Here is a 21246-nt window from a genome sequence, read left to right on the forward strand (position 1 = left end):
CAAATGTAGGACCTAAAACTGTAAAACTCTTAGAAAAAAACACAGTAAATCTTTATGATTTGGGATTGGCAGTGTTTATTAGATATGACCCCAACAATACAAGAGATGGAAGAAAAACGAAATAAACAACTTCAGCAAGATCAAAAACTTCTTTGCTTCAAAGCATATTATCAAGAAGGAGAAAGACAGCCTATACAATGGGGGAAAATTTTTGTTCATCATATATATGTCAAGGAACTTGTATCCAGAATATATAAAGAACTGTTAAATTCAACAATAAAAGAGCAAGCCATGAAGTGGAAGTGAAATCCCAGTCCTAGGTATATATAGTTAAAAGGAATGAAAACATGTGTCCAAAAAAAGCCCTATGTTCAAAAACATGTACACAAATGTTCATAGCAGCACTACTCATTATAGACAAAAAGTGAAATCAACCTAAAAATCAATCATCTGATAAATAACACAACCGGAGAAACAGAAAGTACAATAATGGTTGCTGGGGCTGGAATGGGGGGACGTGTGAGATGGAGAGTGGAAATAGGAAATGACGTTAATGTGTGTGAGATTTCTTTTTGGGATGTTGAAAATGGTCTAAAATTAAGACTGTGGTGATGGTTGTAGGATTCTACTACTGAACTAACAGAGTAAGCGGGTGATTTATGGTATGTGAAATACGTCTCAATAAAGCTATTAAAATACAGGATGCCCGGGTGGCTCAGCGGTTGAGCGTCTGCCTTCAGCCCAGGGCATGATCCTGGAGTCCCGGGATTGAGTCCCACATCGGGCTTCCTTCATGGAGCCTGCTTCTCCTTCTGCCTGTGTCTCTGCCTCTCTCTCTCTCTCTCTGTCTTTCATGAATAGATAAATAAAAAAAATAAATAAATAGAGCTATTAAAACATATGCTTACCAGTAAGAGTCTGATTCCTGTATCCAGGCTTCTGTTCCACCACACATCCGTACTGGAGATCAGCAAGTGTACTACTGACACAATGACTGTCTCTAATAAAGCATTTTCTGTACTCTGCCATACCTGTAGTACCAGAGAATCCACTTTATTAGGTAGAGTTTAATGATTTAAGTAAATTGGTAGAATAAACAACATTGCAATTACATTTAGCAGTACAAAAATACTGTTGGATGCTTATCTGGATTACCTTTCTAAAGGCTCTTGTGAATCCAATGGAGACAGACACAGAGTGGAGCCCCTGTAAGGAACTGTCCAGTGAAAGAAATGCTATCATAGCAAAGGGTGACACTAGGACAAAAAAAAAAAAAAAAAAAAGAGAGAGAGAGAGAAACAAATTTAAAGCAAAATAACTGCTTCTACCATATTTTATTTTGGCTAATATGATTTTTATGAGCACATTTAAGCAATTAACTGAAAAAAAATTAAGAAACAAACATAAAAGAATAAACGCCTGCATGCTGTATACTGCAAAAATATGGGAATTCCATATAGATTTTATCTTCCTACCTAGATTTAGCAAAATCCGTCTGACAACACCAATCTTCACGAGTCTTGTTTGCTTCTCTAAGAATAAAGTCACAGTTTGCACATCCTTTGGATACAAAGGGTTTCGGACAATTCCAAAGATATAAACACTTTGAATTTCTCTAAGTATCCATAGTATTATAAGCAATATCATCAAAATATAGCCAACAATAGCCTGAGGACTGTTATTGGAAATCTGTGGGAAACGAGCAAAGTGATGCAGCAAACTAGTTTCTGTGAGAGCCAAGACTAATATGATGATGTAGAAAAGGCATTCTTTCCAAGTAAACTGTTTTTCTGAACCACTGGGTGAAGCTTTAGATTTGGTTCCAACTCTGGTGACACTGTGTTTGAAGACAAGACTCATGTCACTTAGGTTAAGACTTAGTAAGAATCCCAGTCCAGTCATGAAAAGAACCACACCAACAGTACTGGGAATGAAATATGATGTTACAGCTGTTCCAGCAGAAATGGTGAACATTATTAATAACCTGTAGAGAAAAAGAAAGATTTGCTTTAAAAATTTAAAAATTATACTTTAAGAATAAGTTACATACAACTTTAATATTTAAGATGATTACCATAAGTGAGTTGACATAGATGAGCCTCCAAGGCCAAACTCTAAAACCTGCTCCATTGCCCATAAGAAAAGTGCATCAGGTGGGGGCAGAGTCCCAAGTGCCCAAAGAAAGGGTAAAAATATAAATAAGATGTGTAAAATCTGATTCATTTGTTCTAAAGCTGGTACATTTACCATAAACCTATAAGAAAAAGGATACATTTAAATCATACCAAATGATATACCGAAGAGGATCTTTCCAGGAAAAACAATGCATGCAACCCACTCCCCAAAACAAAGGAACACTTACAAAAAGATCCTAGTCCCAAACTGCAAAAGACCGACATTAATAAATTGTGACCATTGTCCTTCCCCTTTATCAGCGACTATCCTTACTCAATTGCGTAGATTAGCACTTAGAAAATATGTGGATTCAGGGATGCCTGGGTGGCTCAGTGGTTAAGCACCTGCCTTCAGCTCAGGGAGTGATCCTGGAGTCCGGGGATCAAGTCCCACATCGGGCTCCCTGCGTGGAGCCTGCTTCTCTCTCTGCCTGTGTCTCTGCCTCTCTCTTCTCTCTGTCTCTCTCATGAATAAATAAATAAAATCTTTAAAAACAATTTGTGGATTCAAATGTAGAAAGAAGGAAGAAGTCAATAAAAGCAATTTACTTAGAATATAATTGAATTTAGGGATTTGTAAAGCTGAACTGAGCCAAGAGCAGAAATATTTCACTCTTAATTGTCTAAACTACATTGGCTGAAACTCTACCAATGATTCTTGAGTTTAAAAATTTCTAATTTAAAATTGTAACTCTGGGAAAGCCAAAGCCTTACTGATGTTCTTACCATTAGTTGCCAACAAAGAGAGCTCTTCTTACTTCCCACCATACTGTCTTAACCCCCAGACCCAGAATTTGAAGTCAGTAGAATTAGTATCAGGAGTCGAGAATATTACATTATGAATGTGCCTCTATGGGTTAAAGCCTAGGAACTTAACTAGCATTTTTTTTTAATTAAAAAAAATTTAAAACATTTTATTTGACAGAGAGAGAGAGAGAGACTGAGACTGTGAGAGCACACAAGTACACAGAGTGGCAACAGAGGGAGAAGAAGCAGGCTCTTAGCTGAGCAGAGAGCCTAAAACGGGGCTTGATCCCAGGACCCTGAGATCATGACTTGAGCTCAAGGCAGATATTTAACCTACCGAGCCACCCAGGTGCCCCTTAATTGGCATTTATAATACTGTTTTTATTTTATATAAATAGTGGTATGGAATTGAGAATACAAACTTGTAAAATAAAATCTCATAAATTAGAGATGGCTTCTATAAGGTGGAGAAATCGGTTCTTGGTACAGCACATACCCGTTAAATATAGTATTATATGGTTTTAAATAATTTAACAAAAATGTAGAACATAAGAGAATAAACACTATGAATATCTTACTAATTCTTTAGAATAAAGTTGACCAAACATTTTGTCTGGAAACCAATAATGTCAGAATACAGGTTCCAAAAATAACTTGCAAAAGAGAAAACTAAATCTCAAAACTTATAGCATAATTGTACTTGAATACCTGAGCTGCTAAGAATCAAAGTCAAGGAGAAGGCAACTTCTGTAATAATTACCCACTTAAGTGTATGTTAACAGCCCAGAAGCAAATGTATAGCAAATATGGATTATAATAATGACACAATGTGTTTGGTTACACAGATATCAGGACTATGTTGGTTAATGCACTCTGTCTCAGAATGTATGTCCTTCAAATTTTATAAGCAGAGAATTAATGAATACAAGGTTAACAATGTGATGCTAAATTAGAGGAGAATCTTTTTTGTAGTATAGTTTTAAAATACATTTCATTTTCATTCTGGGAAGAAAATACGCAAGTAACAAAAAAAAAAGGAAAATCAAACCACACATAATAAACTGCAGGAAGGTCAAGGAAAACATGCAGATCTGTAGTTATTTTTCTTGTTAACGACAACATTTCTAACATATTCAACAACAGTATAATTTATGTAAAATAATGTATACTCAAGAAATATTTTACCCAAATTCGATTTAACCTCCCCAAATCTTCTTATTCTTAAGCAATGACACAGAGAATCTGTCTATATAGAAGAATATCATACACAAAAATAAGCATACATAACTTAAGCAACCAAACACTGTGATCACTTTCCTGTATGACTTAGACTCAAATAATGATTATTGTGGTTAAGTCTTTCAAATAATATGATTATTGTGGTTAAGTCTTTTTATATGGAAAATATGTTTAAATTCTATTTCTGATAATGTAACAGGAATTTTCTATGGTAAAATATCTCAGCTTTCAAGAGATATTTTTGAATATCTAACAGTTATAAAAACATTTCCAATTCTGTATATTCACTAAGATCCACATGCCCAGAAAAAAAGTATTTATAGTAACTAAGATAATATAAATATGCATCATTCATTGAAACAATTCCTGAGATCTAAGAACTAAAAAGCACTAAAGATTTAACACTTGTCTTTAATAAAAATGCACAGAAAAGTCACTTAAAATTATTAATACACAAGTATACTGAGTAGAATAAACAGGGAAAGAGAAAATATTATTATACTGTGACGCTGGTCTCTTCAACTTTTACATTCTCTGAAATAAAATTAAGACACAATTTAATTTATCTGACAACTGTCCAAACTTCAACAGTGCACACATTTCATACATTATTTATCTACAGTATCATACCTACCATATAAAGATCATCTTGATTCTTATTTTGTTTAAATTTCTAAGTTAAGTGGGAGGTAACTGTTATGCACAAATATGTCAATCTTTTTCTATAAAAATAGATTTTGGCCTGCTTTTGTCTTTTCCTTTTAGTAGAAAAAAAAAAGTGAACTGTCTTTGTAATGATCAAACTATAAACATTAAAACTGTATATTAAATCCAACTAGAATTTAGTAAAAAACATTATGCTTTTTCATTTAGAAATGGTAATGCAGTCAAGGTAACCAAATTATAAATTAACTGAGATTTAAAAAAATTTTCAAGTACTTAGGGCATAGTTTTAAATGTAAAGATGTAATATAGGCAGGTATGGAATTTCTGATTTCAAAAATAGCACAATGAGACAATAACTACAGAATCTAAATTCTGGGGGTGCCTGCGTGGCTCAGTCGGTTGAGTGTCTGCCTTCCACTGGGTACATGATCCTGGGGTTCTAGGATGGGCGTGGGACTGGGAGTCTCAGAGTCAGGCTCTCTGCTCAGAAGGGGGCCTGCTTCTCCTTCTCCCTTTGTGCTCTCTCATGGTGGAGAAAGAGAGAAAAAGCTCTCTAGTTTTTCTTCTTATAAGGGCACGAATCCCATTAGAATAGGACCACCCTTATGACCTAATTACCTCCCAGAGACCTCCATCTCCAAATACCATCACATTGAGGGGTTAGGGCTTCAACATATGAATCTTGAGGGGGCATATACATTTATTCCATAACATTCCATCCCAGTCTCCCAAATTCATGTTCTTCCTACATGCACAATACATTCATTCTATCCCAACAGTCTTAACAAATTCCAGCATCAACTCTAAAATCTATAGTTCAAAGTTTACCTAACTACCATCTAAATCAGATATAGGTGATACTTGAGGTACACTCTATACTGAAGCAAAATATCTCTCCAGCTGTGAACCTGTGAAATCAGGCAATTTATGTGCTTCTAAAACAAAATGGTGGGACAGCCCCAGGATGGACATTCTTATTCAAGAAGGGATAAACAGAAAGGAAGGAAGGGGTGGCAGGCTCCAAAAAAGTCCCAATAGCAAGGCAAATTCCATTAGATCTTAAGGCTGGGAAAGAATCCTCTTTGGTTTCTCACACTGCCCTCCAGGCCTCCAGGGTTGCAATAATTACCCAAACAGCTCTAGATGGGGGGTCCCATTCCCAAGGCTCTGTAGGGCAGTACCAGTCCCAAGGCTTCCAGCTTCTAGTTTGTTGAAACCAAGGAAAAATATCCCTGACAATCTCTGAATCACTTTTGGGGTCATTTTTCCCTCTTCTTAAACACCTGTCAAATCTAAGAAATCTAACAGCCTTAGTTCATTCATCTTGTCTCTGACCCCTTTCATTGAAACAGAGTATTTTTGGTCATACAACCCCATAAACTATTTAGTGGTAGGCCAGTCACACTCTTGGTGCTCACTTCAGAATATGCTTTCTCTCTCTCTCTCTCTTTTTTTTTTTTGTAATACAGATAGGCCAAAAATTTTCCAAACCTTCAAGTTCTGGTTCATTTTTACTTATCAATTCCTTCTTCAATTCATCTCTCCTTTCATACAGTCAGGAGGAATCAAGGTGTTCTTTCAAACACTTGCTTAGAAATATCCTCACCTCTATATCCAATTTCATCACTCTCAAGTTCTACTTTCCACAAAACTTTAGAAAATGGTTTGGCCAAGTGCCACTTTATAGCAATAATCACCTTTCCTCCAGTTTCCAATAATAGATTCGCATTCCTAACACTTCACCAGAAATGCCTTTAAGTCCATATTTCTAGCATGTACCTCAAAACTCTTCAGCCTCTACCCATTACCCAATTTTAAAGCCACTTCCACATTTTTACTTATCTGTTACAAGAGCAACCCACTTCTTGGTATCAAAATCTGTCTTAATCAGTTTGGGCTGCCATAATGAAATGCCACAGACTGAGTGGTTTACATAACAGAAATTATTCTGGAGGCTAGAAGTTCAAGATCAGCATGCCAGCATTGTCAGGTTCTGCTGAGAACTCTCTTCCTGGTTTGCAGACAGCAGCCTTCTTACTGTATCCACATACAGTGGGGAGAGAGAGAGATAGATTAAGCTCTCCAGTGTTTCTTCTTAAAAGAGAACTAATCCCATCAGACCAGGGCCCCATCCTCATTTTCCTAATTATCTGGCAAAGACCTCATCTCCAAACACTGTCACACTGGGGGATGGGCTTCAACATATGAATCTGAGTTTGGACATGAATATTTAGTTTATTACATGCCTATACATTTCTACCTGGACACAAACTTGTGAAAGAGAAAGCTACAATCTACAGAAACAGAAAAATAAAAGTCAGATTTAGAAAAGGCAAGTAAAGAGGGTTATCTAACAATTATATAAATAGTTTGGTAAACAATTTTGTTTAAAAACTCTTATTTTCTATTTTTCTACTATAACATAAAAATTATCACTATTCCTTCTAATAGTTACAACAGAATTAGAAATGCTATTCATCTTAAATTTACTTAATCTGTACATAATATTTATGTGTATAATTTAAAATTCTTCATTAGACCCTCATAGGAAAGTTTCATCTCTTTTCATAAGTCTCAGCCAGGCTATCTTACAGATTCACAGATCCTTACTTAAAGTGAAACAAAGAATTGAAATTTTGCTTATTTATCTTACCTTATAAAGGATTTTCTTTTACTTTTCAATAAAGTTTAGAGACTGTGTTAGCATTCATGTTTTAACAGAGATTACTCCTAAGAGATTAATCATCAAAACAATCTTATCATCCAATGGTTTGGTCTTGATGATTTCAATTCATAGATCCATTTTCTTAATACTAAGGAGAGCTCATATTATGCATGCTTAAAAACAAAGCAAGTTATAAAGTATCTGATAACTTATTACCTGTGTGCAAGATCTACAGAAACAAAGACAAAAATATAAAGAGGTCTCATAAGAGGAGTGATTTCATAAGTATCCTGGGTTTGGAAAGTCGCAGTCTCTGCAGCTGTGTTTACAATTAATGAATATTCTCCTATACATAATGTCATCCATCCAAAGACAAACAGTAGAACAGTGCCTCCTGCACTGTTATACAGCAGGGATATTCTATTTGGGAGCAGATACCATGTTCCAAGACCACACATTAACCCAGCAAGAAAAGAATGAAGAACTGTATTGGCTATGTATTTCTTGCCAGGAATTAGAAATTTGATCGTTTCAGCACCAGCACAACTTGTAAAGTCATGTTCATCTTCCTCTGCTAAGATATCTGTGGTTAGCATTCTTTCTACTGAAACCGATTTGTTTCTGGCATATAAACTTGTGAACTGGACGATAAATGCAGCAAAAAGCATTAGTCCACCTGAAAGTGCTGCTGTGTAGTAGTCTTCCAAAATGCCCAATTGATACAAAAGTGTTCCTAAACCACCCCAAACCCATGGCATCAGAAAAAGGATAATTTGATTAACATATACATAAGGAGGGGCACAATAGCCTAATTTGAATCGAGGGCCTCCAAGAAAAGTCTGTGGAAAACGCTTCAGAAAGAAGTCCTGTTTGTAATCATTCAGCAGAGGCACATCTGGACTCATCCTTCTTATTCAGGATTATTGTGAAAGCCGCATCTTCTTCTGTAACACAGCAGTCTCTAAGAAAAAGAAAAAAAGTCACTATTTGACCATGTCATACTTAAAAGATGGTGAGGGGAACCCCACATTTCTATTTTATCTCCTTAATTCCTTCAAGGACAAGATTTATAATTTCACCTCTCTAGCTCTTCCCCATTGCCTCACACACATGGGGCACTAAACAAATAGTCATGAAGTTGTTTTTTCACTTGAAAAAGAATCATTCACTACTATTTATTTAGATATTTGGGATTAGATCTTAAATTAGCTACCATTTTTAGATTTTTAAGTCAAAGAAAAGTGCAAAAAGCCAGTTCTTCCAATGCAAATCCGCCAGTGATTTAACTGTTTCCCTAAGAGTTTCTGATGTTTGTTTTTAAACTCTCCCTCTATTATAATGGTTAGTAAAATTTTTCTCTAAGGGCTGAAGAGTAAATATTTCAGCTTTTGTGGACCATATGATCTCAGCTACAATGACTCAATTCTGCTGTTGTATATTTGACAGGAGCACCAAGACCATTCAATGGGGGAAAGGATGGTCTTTGCAATAAATGGTGCCAGGAAAACTGAGTATCCATGTGCAAAAGAATGAAATTAGACCCTTAACATCATATACAAAAATTAACTCAAAATAGATCTAAGTGTAAGACCTAAAACAATAAAGCTCCTAGAAGAAAACATAGAACAAAAGCTTCCAATACTAGATTTGGCAGTGGCTTCTTGGATATGACACCAAAGATAACACACAGGTAACAAAAGGAAAATAGACAAATTAGACTTCATGAAAATTTAAAAATTGTGTGCATCAGACACTATCAACAGAGTGATATTTTGTCACAGAATGGGACAAAATATCTACATATCTAACTGATAAAGGATTACTATCCACAATATATAGACAGCTCCTAAAACTCAACAATAAAACAATTCAATCATTGGCAAAGGACTTGAATAGACATTTCTCCAAAGAAGATATACAAATGGCACAATAAATACATGAAAAGATGCTCAACACCATGAATCATTAGAGAAATGCAAATCAAAACTATAACAAGATATACTACACACTCATTAGGATGGCTCCTATCAGAAAAATAGGAAACAAGTATTGGTGAGGATGTGGAAAACCAGAACTGTGGATGACAGTATGATGGTTCCTCAAAAAGTTAAAATCGAACTACCATATGATTTAGGTATTTGACTTCTGGCTATATACCCAAACAAGTGAAAGCAGGGTACCAAAGATATATTTGTAACTCATGTTCATAGCAGCATTATTCACAATAACTGAAACACAGAAGCAACCCAAGTGTCCACCAAAGGATGAATGGATAAACAAAATGTGGCATATACCTATAATGGATATCATCCAACCTTAAAAGGAAGAAAATCCTGCAATATCCTATAACATTGATGAAACTTAAGGACATTATGCTAACAAAACAAGTCAGTTACAATAAGGCAAATACTGCATAATTTCACTAAGACAAGGTACTTAGTGTGGTCAAAATCATAGCAGGTTGAATGGTGGTTGCCATGGGCTGAGGAAAGAGAATGGGAGTTCCTGTTTAATGGGCATAAAGTTTCACAAGGTGAAGAGAGTCACAGGGATGAATGATGGTAATGACTGCACAACAATGTGAATGTATTTAATGCCATGGACTATACACTTAAAAATGGTTAAGACAGTAAACATTGTATGTATTTTACCACAAATGCACAAATTTAAAGCCATCTTAAAATAGCCTTTCTTCCTTTCCTTTTCCTTCCTTTCATTCTTTTCTTTAGTTTAAAACAGTCTTTCAGGGGCACTTGGGTAGCTCAGTGGTTGAGCATCTGTCTGCCTTCAGCTCAGGTCATGATCCGGGGATCCAGGGATCGAGTTCTGAATCAGGTTCCCCACAGAGAGCCTGCTTCTCCCTCTGCCTAAGACTCTACCTGTTTCTTTGGTCTCTCATGAATAAATAAATAAAATCTTAATCAAAACAAAACAGTCTTCCTGCAAGTCAGTTCTACTCAACCAACATCAGTCCTAGAGAGAGCTTGCAGGCATCATGAAAGTTTTGAGGAGTGCCATTAAGAATCACTACCTTAGAATACCTCTTGTTCTACTGTTAGGAAGTTCTTTAAACTGTAAACACTTACCATTTTTTTTTTATCTTTTGGCCATTGGTCTTAGTTCTACACAGAACAGGTCATAGCTTTTACATATGTGACAGCCCTGCAAGTACTCACAAAATAAGAGAACTACAGGGCCAAATGGAACCTTAGTCATTGATGGTTCAATCTCAAGGAATAAAAAGTAGTCTCCCCTCTGGATGAGCTTAACTCCTGTCCTGATGTCAGGTTCAGTGTACTCCTCTATTCTAATATGATTGTTCGGGGCGACCCGGATGGTTCAGCGGTTTGGCGCCACCTTTGGCCCAGGGCGTGGTCATGGAGACCTGGGATCGAGTCCCACATTGGGCTCCCTGCATGGAGCCTGCTTCTCCCTCTGCCTGTGTCTCTGCCTCTCTCTCTCTGTGTCTCTATGAATAAATAAATAAAATCTTTTAAAAAAATATGATTGTTCTATAGAAGCCAAAGGGTAAGTAAGGGCATACTCCTGTGAATGGGTATAAATATTCTGGTTTAAATTATCCACAGAAGATGCCATCAGAAGGGAAAATGAACTCAGATGTCTGGCCTGGGCTTTTTCAAGAGACTGGATGTGCCTGGAATTTATTCAGAGTCAGGTAAAAGCTAGTCCTTTCTGCTCCACTGAGGCAAATCAGTCAGGAACAAGGTGAGATGGCTTGCTGGGAAAGGAAGCCAGAAACTGAAGACACCTTATGAACCAGACTATCTAGCTGCATATTACTACCCATATTCATTTACCTTTTACTACTTTGGAATCTTTGGTAGAGCTTAGTTGAAATGTTATTACCCATTTGATGGAATACTCTGTGATTATATTCCAAACTGAAATATTCTGAAGATCTGTTGTTTATGTGGAAACAGAAAGGTGCATTAGTTGAAAAGTGAAAGACACACTGATGATCTCATTTGCACTTTCAAAAATAAAAAGTACACACACTTATGGTTGTATACAGTTTGTACAGGTGTAAAAAATTCCAGATAGTATACACGCTAGGGTGTGCTTGTGTGCCTGTGTATTTTACATGGAACATTTTGATACCTCCTCAAATTACCAAATAACCTCTAGAACTCTCAGCCCCATGCCCCACAAACAGGTTCATGCAGTCTTTTCTTTCTGGGTGCTTCTGCTCATGCCCTCTCCTTTGCCTAGGATGTCCTTTCTTTTGCTCCCTAATTGGTATTCTTGATCAACTTTCAAGATTGAGTCTAATCCTTTCTGAAAATTCCCCAGAGTACTCTCTTCTCTTTGCGTAGTAAACATTGATTGTTCATACCACTCATCTTGTAACATATATCAACATAGGGCATTTCTTCTATTGTTCACCTCTTTATGTGTTATTTTTTCATATATACATCTTTACTAATACGTTATTTGTGGGCAGGGGTCAAATCTTGAGACACTTCCAATTCTCCATTAATATTTAGTAAAATATTTTGGCATGGAGAGAAACGTGATACATTAATGGTGTAGCTTAAATAAGATGATTAAAATTAAAACATTAAATACTGCTGTTTACAAGGGAAGTTGGGAGTGTTTACTTTTATTTGTTTTGTTTTAAAGATTTTATTTATTTATTCAGGAGAGACACACAGAGAGAGAGGCAGAGACACAGGTAGAGGGAGATGCAGGCTCCATGCAGGGAGTCTGATGTGGGACTCGATCCCGGGTCTCCAGGATCAGGCCCTGGGCTGAAGGCGGCAACAAACCACTGAGCCACCTGGGCTGCCCAGTTCACTGTTTTTGAAAACCTCTTCCTACATACTCTGCTTCACTCACAACAATAAACTTGTAAACTCTTTATTCTTGTTTTTTAAATGTTTAAAAATATCTTAATTTATTTTTAATATAGAATAAATAATGAAAGTACTTCTTGATAGTAATAAACATGGCTAGGTTTCTGCAATGGAGAAGGAAATGGCTGGAGAATTTTAACATGTCAGAAATCCATGCTACATTCTAACTTCCTTCATTATCAGGAAAGAGAAGCTAGATCATACTAGTGAAGAAAAGCAGAGATAAAATAGCAAGTACAAGAATGAAAATGAGGCAGGAGCAATCAATAAAGAAGTGAGAGCACATTGAGAAGTATGCAAAGAGTGTTCATACTTGAGTTCCCTCAAGACACCTTAGAAGCATTTGGGAGAGGGGCACCTGGATGGCTCAGTTGGTTAAGCATCTGCCTTTGGTTCAGGTCATGATCTCAGGGTCCTGTTCAGCAAGGAGTCTGCTTCTTCCTCTCCCACTGCACAGGCACTCTCTCAAATAAATAAAATCTTAAAAAAAAAAAAAAAGCAGCAGCAAGTGGGAGGACACTGAGATGGTGATTTGAATTATTTTTAATGTGACAGTGAAAGCAAGGCTGTAATATACAGAATTATTTGCCTTATACAATGTTTCTTAAAAAGGGGCTCATGGCCAAAGAAGTTTGAGAAATAACACACTAGACTGTTATCTTGAAGGGTCACAGTAGATATCAGCAAACTGAAGACTTTGAGACATCTTTGAAGTTAAAAAGAAAAAACAAAACACAACAACACACTACTGCAAACCTGCATTAAATGTATCATTTGAATTTTCCAAAATTACTTGAACAGGGAACTCATCTTTCCCAAGATATCTAGCAACAGTTCATGTGTGTAGTGTTCTATTTAAACCACTTTAAGAAATATTGGTTGAGCTTCAGTTAGGATCTTAAAGATTTAGCTAAGCCAAGAGAATTAAAAAAGATATACCAATCAAGTAGAAATTCACAACGGTAGACAAGGAAAGAGATTATGATGGAAATTTGACAAGTGACAAGTATATCAGGTTGCTGAAAAGCTTATTTCTAATATGGGTATATTTTCTCTAATATTTTAAGGATAAAGGAAGATTGTAGGACAGATGCTAGAAATTCATTAAAGCAAAAATTATGATAAACTGATACTGTGATTTTTAATTACAGATTTAAATATTTAAAAAATATTTTCTTCATAGGAAGCAACACTTAACATTTATACAGAGACCTTCTAAATCCTAATCTGGATTACTGGAATGGAAAGTAAAATCAGAATAATTAAAATTTAACTTCCTGAGATTTTTGCATATATTCTTAGAGATAATTCCTAAGGAGACTAATGCATTTGTATGGCTGCTGCCTCCAACAAGTTAAAATGAAATGTGTCTCAAGGCTTAGGGGAAAAAAAAATGCCATAAAAGAAAGGTTAAGGGATAAAGATGGCATCACAACATTGATTTTGGCCATATGCTTTCTTCATATGCTACTCTGAAAGTGGGCCAACAAAGTAGCCATAGAAACGCTGCTTTGTTTGGAATTTGAGCCATGTTTCTTATGCATTATCCAGAAGGCTGAGAAATAGATCAATTTGGCAATATGCTAGGAGGGAATTCTTATTTTTCAGCTTTAACGCAGGAATCAGGCATGATATCAACCTGAAAAACCCCTTTAAAAAAAAAAAAAAGATAACAAAAAGTAGCATTTTGGTGGGATTACAATAAACATATAGTTTTCTTAGTTTGGCAAACAGAATTCCTAAAAAAAGAAGTTTTAGCCAATTGTCTGATTTTTATTTAGTGAAGTTTACTTGTTTTTAACCTATCATATTATTTTTATTGATTGGTTAATTTCATTCATTGAACCCACAGTTTTTTTTTTCTGTTCTATTAGATTCAGATTTTTTTGTTGTTAAGAACACTTAACATGAGATATATCCTTTTAACAATTTTTTAAAAAAGATTTTATCTATATATTCATGAGAGACACACAGAGAGAGAGGCAGAGACACAGGGAGAGAGAGAAGCAGGCTCCATGCAGGGAGCCCGATGTGGGACTTGATCCTGGGACTCCAGGATCACGCCCTGGGCCGAAGAGGGGCGTTCAACCACTGAGCCACCGAGGTGTCCCCTTTTAACAAATTTTTAAGCATATAATACAGTATTGTTAAGTAAAAACAGAATGCTGTAGAGTAGATCTCTAGAACTTACTCATCTTGTACAACTAAAACTTTATATGGCAAGTCTTCCACCTATTTCTTCCTCTTCTAAGTTCCTAGTAATCTTCATTTTACTGTTTCAACAAGTCTGACAATTTTAGATACCTTATATAAGTAGAATCCTACAGTATTTGTCCTTTTCTGACTGGCTTATTTCACTATGTCTTCAAAGTTTACCCATGTGATCACATATGGTAGGATTTTCTTCCCTTTTAGGGCTAGCCAATATTCTATCATATGTATATAACACATTTTCTTTATCCATTCACCCACTGACAGATACTAGGTTCCTTCTACTTTTTGGCTAAGGTGAATAATGGTGCAATGAACACAGGAGGCAAGTATCTCTTCAAGATTCTGATATCAATTCTTTCAGATAAATACCCTTAAGTGGGATTGCTGGATCATATGGTAGCTCTATTTGTAATTTTTTGAGGACCTTCCACACTATTCTCCATAGCAGATGCATCATTTTGCACCCTACCTACACTCTACAAGGGTTCCAATTTTTCTACATCCTTGCCAACATTTGTTATTTTTCTTCTTTTTTTTTAAATAATTGTCATCCTCACAGGTGTGAGGTAACATTGAATCCACATATATTTATTGAGCACTTCTGCACTGTGCCTCAACTGTATTTTATTATACTTTCAGGAAACTTACTATATCCTAATATATTTGTCAAATTTTATTAAATCTGCTCTCATATTTTATTTTTTTAAAATTTTAAAAAGATTTTATTTATTCATGAGAGAGAGAGAGAGAGAGAGAGAGAGAGAGAGAGGCAGAGACACAGGCAGAGGGAGAGGCAGGCTCATGTGGGACTTGATCCCGGGACTCCAGGATCAGGCCCTGGGCTGAAGGCGGCCCTAAATTGCTGAGCCACCTGGGCTGCCCTTATTTTTAATTTTTAAAAGTACATCTTTAATTCCTAGATGTTCCCCTTTTTATAGGATCCTATTATTTCATTAATATGGTCTTTCTGAGAATATTCACTTTACATGAGTGTGTACATGCAGATAAATGTCATTTAATTTCTCTGTAAATTGTCTCTTTATGTCCTTTGCCCCTTTTTCTTTTAAAGTGTTCATTTCTCTTATTAATTTGAAAAACTTTTTTTATATGAAGGATATTAAGTCTGACATATGTTCTAATCTTTTTTTCTCCCCCTATGTTAACTTGTGCTTGAAGCACTGTTAGAAGATGCTGGTAAGAATTAGAGTTCATTTTGACAGTTGTTAATATAGACAAATATGTTAACCTTCCTTTCATAGAGAGATAGCTAGCTAAATGAAAATTTAATACTCTCCACATATTTAAACTTTTGAATTCCTACAATGTACTAGGTAATGGTAATAAGACTGCTATCTGATCCAAAGAAGTTTATAATGGGGGGGGGGTAGTTTATCATTTCCCTCTCAAATAATTATTACTGGTAAAAGTAACTCTGGATTTACTTTCATTTTCATGATCAAGAGAATAAGCAATACACAGTTTATAAATAACATAAAATTTTTAAACAAAATTAACTCATCAAGAAAAATTAATTTCTGCTTTTTTTTTTTAAAGATTTTTAAAAAATCTTTTGGGATCCCTGGGTGGCGCAGCGGTTTGGCGCCTGCCTTTGGCCCAGGGCGCGATTCTGGAGACCCCGGATCGAGTCCCACGTCGGGCTCCCGGTGCATGGAGCCTGCTTCTCCCTCTGCCTGTGTCTCTGCCTCTCTCTCTGTGTGTGTGTGACTATCATAAATAAATTTAAAAAAAAAAAAAAAAAAGATTTTTAAAAAATCTTTTAAATCCCGGGATCCCCAATTTCTGCTTGTTTAAAAAATGCCTACACAAACTTTATCAGCAATAAATAGAATGTCTTCATCCACGTTCCTAAAAAAAGTATTTTTAAAAATCTGAAAGGAAAAAAATAAATAAATAAAATAAAAATGTGAAAGGAAATATACTGAAGTTCTACTTTTCTAAGCATCACACCTTTATTAATTTGGAAAAAAACACAAATTCGGGATGCCTGGGTGGCTCAGTGCTTGAGTGTCTGTCTGCCTTTGGCTCAGGCTGTGATCCCAGGGTCCTTCTCCCTCTGCCTATGCTTCTCTGTGTGTGTTTCTCATGAATAAATAAATAAAATCTTTTTTTTTTTTTTTTTTTAAAGAGGGGATCCCTGGGTGGCTCAGTGGTTTAGCGCCTGCCTTTGGCCCAGGGCATGGTCCTGGAGTCCCAGGACCCAGTCCGTCGGGCTCCCAGTAAGGAGCCTGCTTCTCCCTCTGCCTGTGTCTCTGCCTCTCTCTTTCTATCATGAATGAATAAATAAAATCTTAAAAAAAAAAAAAAAAAAAGAAAACAAAAACTTGATGTCTGGAAAAGAAACAAAATGGTTTACTCAAAAACATTCTAGAACACAACCTAATTCTCGTTTGCACTGGATACAATGACTTGTTACTGTGAAAGAAGTTCTAAAAAGCAAAAACCCGTGGACTTTTTGATAGCCAAGTGCTAACAGTTGAGGATATTAATAGGAATCTAGAGATGCAAAGATAGCTACCCCTATAATCCTGAAAATACTCTATGAATCTTAACTAAATGCCATACAATGGACAGTTAAATTCTTGAAGAGCCTTTTGAAAGACATTTAGTGCTAAAACATGAAAAACACATTTCATGTTATAGTTTATCAATTATGTAGTAAGCACCCAAAAGAGTCTTAAAATGAAAGACTGTATCATCTCCTTATCTACAAAATGGCATTTATTCAAATTCAAGATTTTAGAAGGGTCTTTGACTCTAAGAGCTTTCTGTAAATTCACAGGAATTAGAGAGAAAACTATAACTGGATGGAAAGGGTAAGTAGATAGCTCAAAGGATCTATTTATTGCAGAAATTGGGAAAGCTTCACAGGTAGAATGATGAGTTGTCAGTTCTACAATTCACCTTTCCCAAGTGCACAACAGTAGAATATGAATTGTTAGCATTCTGTTACTTTAGGGGAAAAATAAGATGGTAGAAAATAGCCAAAAGTCACATCCTCACATCACAAATGTGCAGCAGGGCCAGCTGACACGTTTCCTTCTCTCCCAATTTACCCTTTCCACACTGTATATCTTACCAATTATAAATTCAATTAATTCAACTTAATTAATTCAAGTTTTTCTTTCAAAATCAAGTATCAGGTAAATGAAGTCTACCATTCACATGGAGTACTAGAAGTAAACCAACTTACTTTACAGAAAACTGAGAACCAGTGAAATTAAGTGACTTAACCAACACACCATGTCAGTTGGTGCCTGAGTTTTTCAGTCGTACTAAGTCATTGCCAAATGAAAGGGAATTTTATTTTTTGAGGCTAGAAAAAATAGAAGGTAATTTGGGAGAAAGAGTTTTCAGGGAAAAGAGGGCCTAAGAGGAATCTCCAAAATGTCAAATTGGAAACTTTTGTCAGCCTAGCCAGCATGAGGACACTGACATGCAAGCAAGACTCAACAAGAGTTAACAAGTGGGAAAGTGTCTAGAAGAAAAAGGTTCTCACTATCAAGAAAATGAAAACAACCCATAGAATGGAAAGAAACATTTTACAAATCACATATATGATATGGGACTTACACCTAGAATATATAAGGAACCCTTATAACTCAATGGTGAAAAAAACAAGTCACTTTAAAGGATTAAAATAGACATTTCTCCAAAGATAATATACAAATAGCCAATAATCACACAAGACACATCAGAAAAGAGAAATGCAAACCAAATCCATGAGTTATCACTTCAAACCCACTTGACTGGTTATGAAAAAGATGGACAATAACAAGTATTGTTGAGATTGTGGAAAAAATAGAACCTGCAAGTCGCAAGTTAAAATGGCCCAGCTGAAAAAAAAAATAAAAAAATAAAATAAAATAAAATGGCCCAGCTGCCTTCAAAACTAGTCTGGCAGTTCCTAAAAAGGCTAAACTTAGAGTTACCATATGACTTAGCAATTCTATTCCTGGGTATTCACCTAAGAAGAATAAGAATATAAGACTACACAAAAATCTGTACAGGAACATTCACAGCAAAAATATGAATAGTCAAGAAGTGGAAACACCCGAAACGTCCACTAACAGATGAATAAAATGTAATAAATCCACTCGACGGAATATTAGGCTACAAACAAGAATGAAGTCCTGACATATGCTACAACATGGATGAACCTTGAAAACTGAATGCTAAGTGGAAGAAGACAATCACAAAAGGCCACACGTTGATGTTGTATGCTTTCATTTATATGAAATGTCTGGAACGTGCAAATCTATAAAGACAAGAGAACAGGTTAATGTTTGCCTAAGGCTGGAGGAGATAGTGACAAAGACGGGAGGGAATAATCCTAAAGGGTACAGGGCTTTTTTGAAGGGGGATGAAATGTTCTAAAATTGACTGTAGTTATAACTGCACAATTCTCTGAATATACTAAAAACAACTGTACACTTTTTTAAAATGTTTAATACATCCAAAAATGTGTAATGTACACTTTTAATGAGTGAATTCACTTTTAATGAGTGAATCCTACGTAATGTGAATTATATTTCAACAAAGTTCTTACAAAAGAAAAAAAAAAAACAGGTAAGGTCCCCAACCAGGTCTTGTCTAATAACTCGAAGGAAACTTAAGAGTGGCTGACAGATGTCTCAGTTAAATTATTAAAATGGCAGTATCTCTGGTCATGAGTCTGGCTCTGGATGTTACGATAAAGGTTTGGAGATTTGGCATGGGTGGCAGTGGACACTCAATAATATAAAGGATAGCCTTTACCCTAATCGTAAGAATGATTTAAAAAAAAAAAAAAAACCTCACCTAACATTATATAGTTGAATAAAAGAGAAATGGTTGGTAAAGAACAAATAATCAGGGTAGCCCGCGAAGCGCAGCGGTTTAGCGCCACCTTCAGCCCAGGGAGTGACCCTGGGGACCCAGGATCGAGTCCCACGTCGGGCTCCCTGCATGGAGCCTGCTTCTCCCTCTGCCTGTGTCTCTGCCCCCCCCCCATGTCTCTCGTGAATAAATAAATAAAATCTTAAAAAAAAAAAAACCCACCCAGATAATCACTCCACAGGTCTGATAAACAACCTCTGTTGCTGCAGAGTTCACTGAAGTAAAACGCTGGTCCTTGATAGGGTTGTGAAGAGACCCAGCAGATGGTCATTCATGTTCAAGGGGCCAGAAGCTGACTACGTTTGGGCAAAAGTGGTTTAGCTGGAGGTAAGGAATGAGCGCAGTATTACCCTAGGGACGCAACTTACAAACTTTATTGAGAATAACAAGGACATCACTAAATCAAGACGCAACGGGCCACTGTCCATTTCGCAAGCATCTCTTAGAAACAAAACGCGGCAACTCAACGGGCTACAGCAGTCGTTTGAAAGAAAGTTAAAGTCCCACTGTATAGATGCCTCCAGCCACTGAGTTCACCTTCTGTCTAAAAAGCGCAATAACCGCACTTAAAGGTCGTATAACGAAGAACGAGGAAATCTGTGGGAATCAAAACTGCAAAGAAACGCGTAGCTCTGCACGGGCTTGGAAATCAAGGTGGGCAAGAAGTCCCCAGGTGGGTGTCGGGGAATCAAACGTACCTCGAGTCACCCGAGGGAAGAGGCGAGGCGAAGGAATCCCGGGAACTGCATTTCTGCAGGTAAACCCGGGGTGGGCGACGCCGCCCGGAGGCTCCCTGCGACCCGAACGCGGACGCGGAGAAGCGCAGGCGGCCGCGCCGCCAGCTCCCCGCGCTCGCTCCGGCGCCCGCTCCGCGTTTCCATGGCTAACGTCAACTCCCGCGCGCTCCGCCGCCGCCGAGGGCTCGCCCCGCCCCTCGGCTTGCGCTCGCCTCAGGGGCGCTTCCCCGCTCGGCGGCTGGGCGGGGCGAGGCGGGGCTGGCGGGAGAGGCCCAGGCTCCCTCCTCAACCCGCGACTGCGGGCGGCGGGAGCCTCTCGAGTTCCGGCCGCCCCCCGGGGCCGCGAGGCCTCCACCCGGGCGAGAGAGAAAGGTCTCAGCCTCAGCCGTGAACTTTCACCCGGAGCCCCGCCCCTACGCAAGAGCGTCGTTTCCCTGGTGACGGGACGTGTCCGAGGGGCGGGTGGCGCTTTCCGGCCGATTGACGTGCGTGTGGCCGCCATTTCGCGAGCTTTGGCTTCCCGAGGGTCTGCCTGCCGACTTCCGCTAACAGCGTCCGCGCTTTGCCGGTCCCTCCCCTGCTCGCCGCCGGTGATGCTTGCTTGTAAGGGCTGCTTCCTACGTCCTCTTCGGCTTGGAAGATTGGAGCTGAGTCGATGTGCCAGCGGTTGCCCTTTTTTGCCTGTTTCTTTTCTCCCTGAGGAGGTTTGTGGCTGCATTTTAAATGCAAGGAACCAGAATGTCCTTCACTGCATCATTGCTACTAAGGAGGCGTCTGTTTAATTAATAAGGCAAAGCCCCTCCCCCCACCCCCCGTATCCTAATCGGAACAAAACAACAAAACCAAACCCCGTGGCGGACTGTTGTACTTAGAGGCAGTTTAAGATGCGGGAATCTCTACAGGGTGGCCACAGAGTCCCAGTCCCAGTTTTGCTGGTTTAAAGTTACACGCCCAATGGAGTTAGAGTCCTTGCCCGTGTTCTGGACATCACCAGATTGCCAGTTGGAAGCCCACGAGGCGGCCCCTCAGAGCGT

General features: G+C 37.6%; 1 protein-coding gene across 2 annotated transcripts in view; it reads right to left on the reverse strand.

Annotated features, from left to right (window-relative positions):
- The window catches only part of PCNX4 (pecanex 4), a 45949-nt gene extending 25334 nt beyond the window's left edge, over nucleotides 1-20615 (reverse strand). Inside the window, exons 1-6 of one of the 2 annotated variants that reach the window (XM_055303630.1) lie at nucleotides 20174-20615; nucleotides 7708-8450; nucleotides 2075-2254; nucleotides 1476-1984; nucleotides 1156-1256; nucleotides 909-1031 (exon numbers count right to left, since the gene is read on the reverse strand). In XM_055303630.1, coding sequence (XP_055159605.1) covers nucleotides 909-1031; nucleotides 1156-1256; nucleotides 1476-1984; nucleotides 2075-2254; nucleotides 7708-8396 — 1602 coding nt within the window. In that variant the 5' untranslated portion in view covers nucleotides 8397-8450; nucleotides 20174-20615. Of the gene's footprint in view, nucleotides 1-908; nucleotides 1032-1155; nucleotides 1257-1475; nucleotides 1985-2074; nucleotides 2255-7479; nucleotides 8451-20173 lie in introns of those variants that run through there. The other variant, XM_055303631.1, reaches the window with a different exon arrangement.
- Between the last annotated feature and the right edge of the window lie 631 nt (nucleotides 20616-21246).

Source organism: Nyctereutes procyonoides, unplaced genomic scaffold, assembly GCF_905146905.1.
Source record: "Nyctereutes procyonoides isolate TBG_1078 unplaced genomic scaffold, NYPRO_anot_genome, whole genome shotgun sequence".
Classification (NCBI taxonomy): domain Eukaryota; kingdom Metazoa; phylum Chordata; class Mammalia; order Carnivora; family Canidae; genus Nyctereutes; species Nyctereutes procyonoides.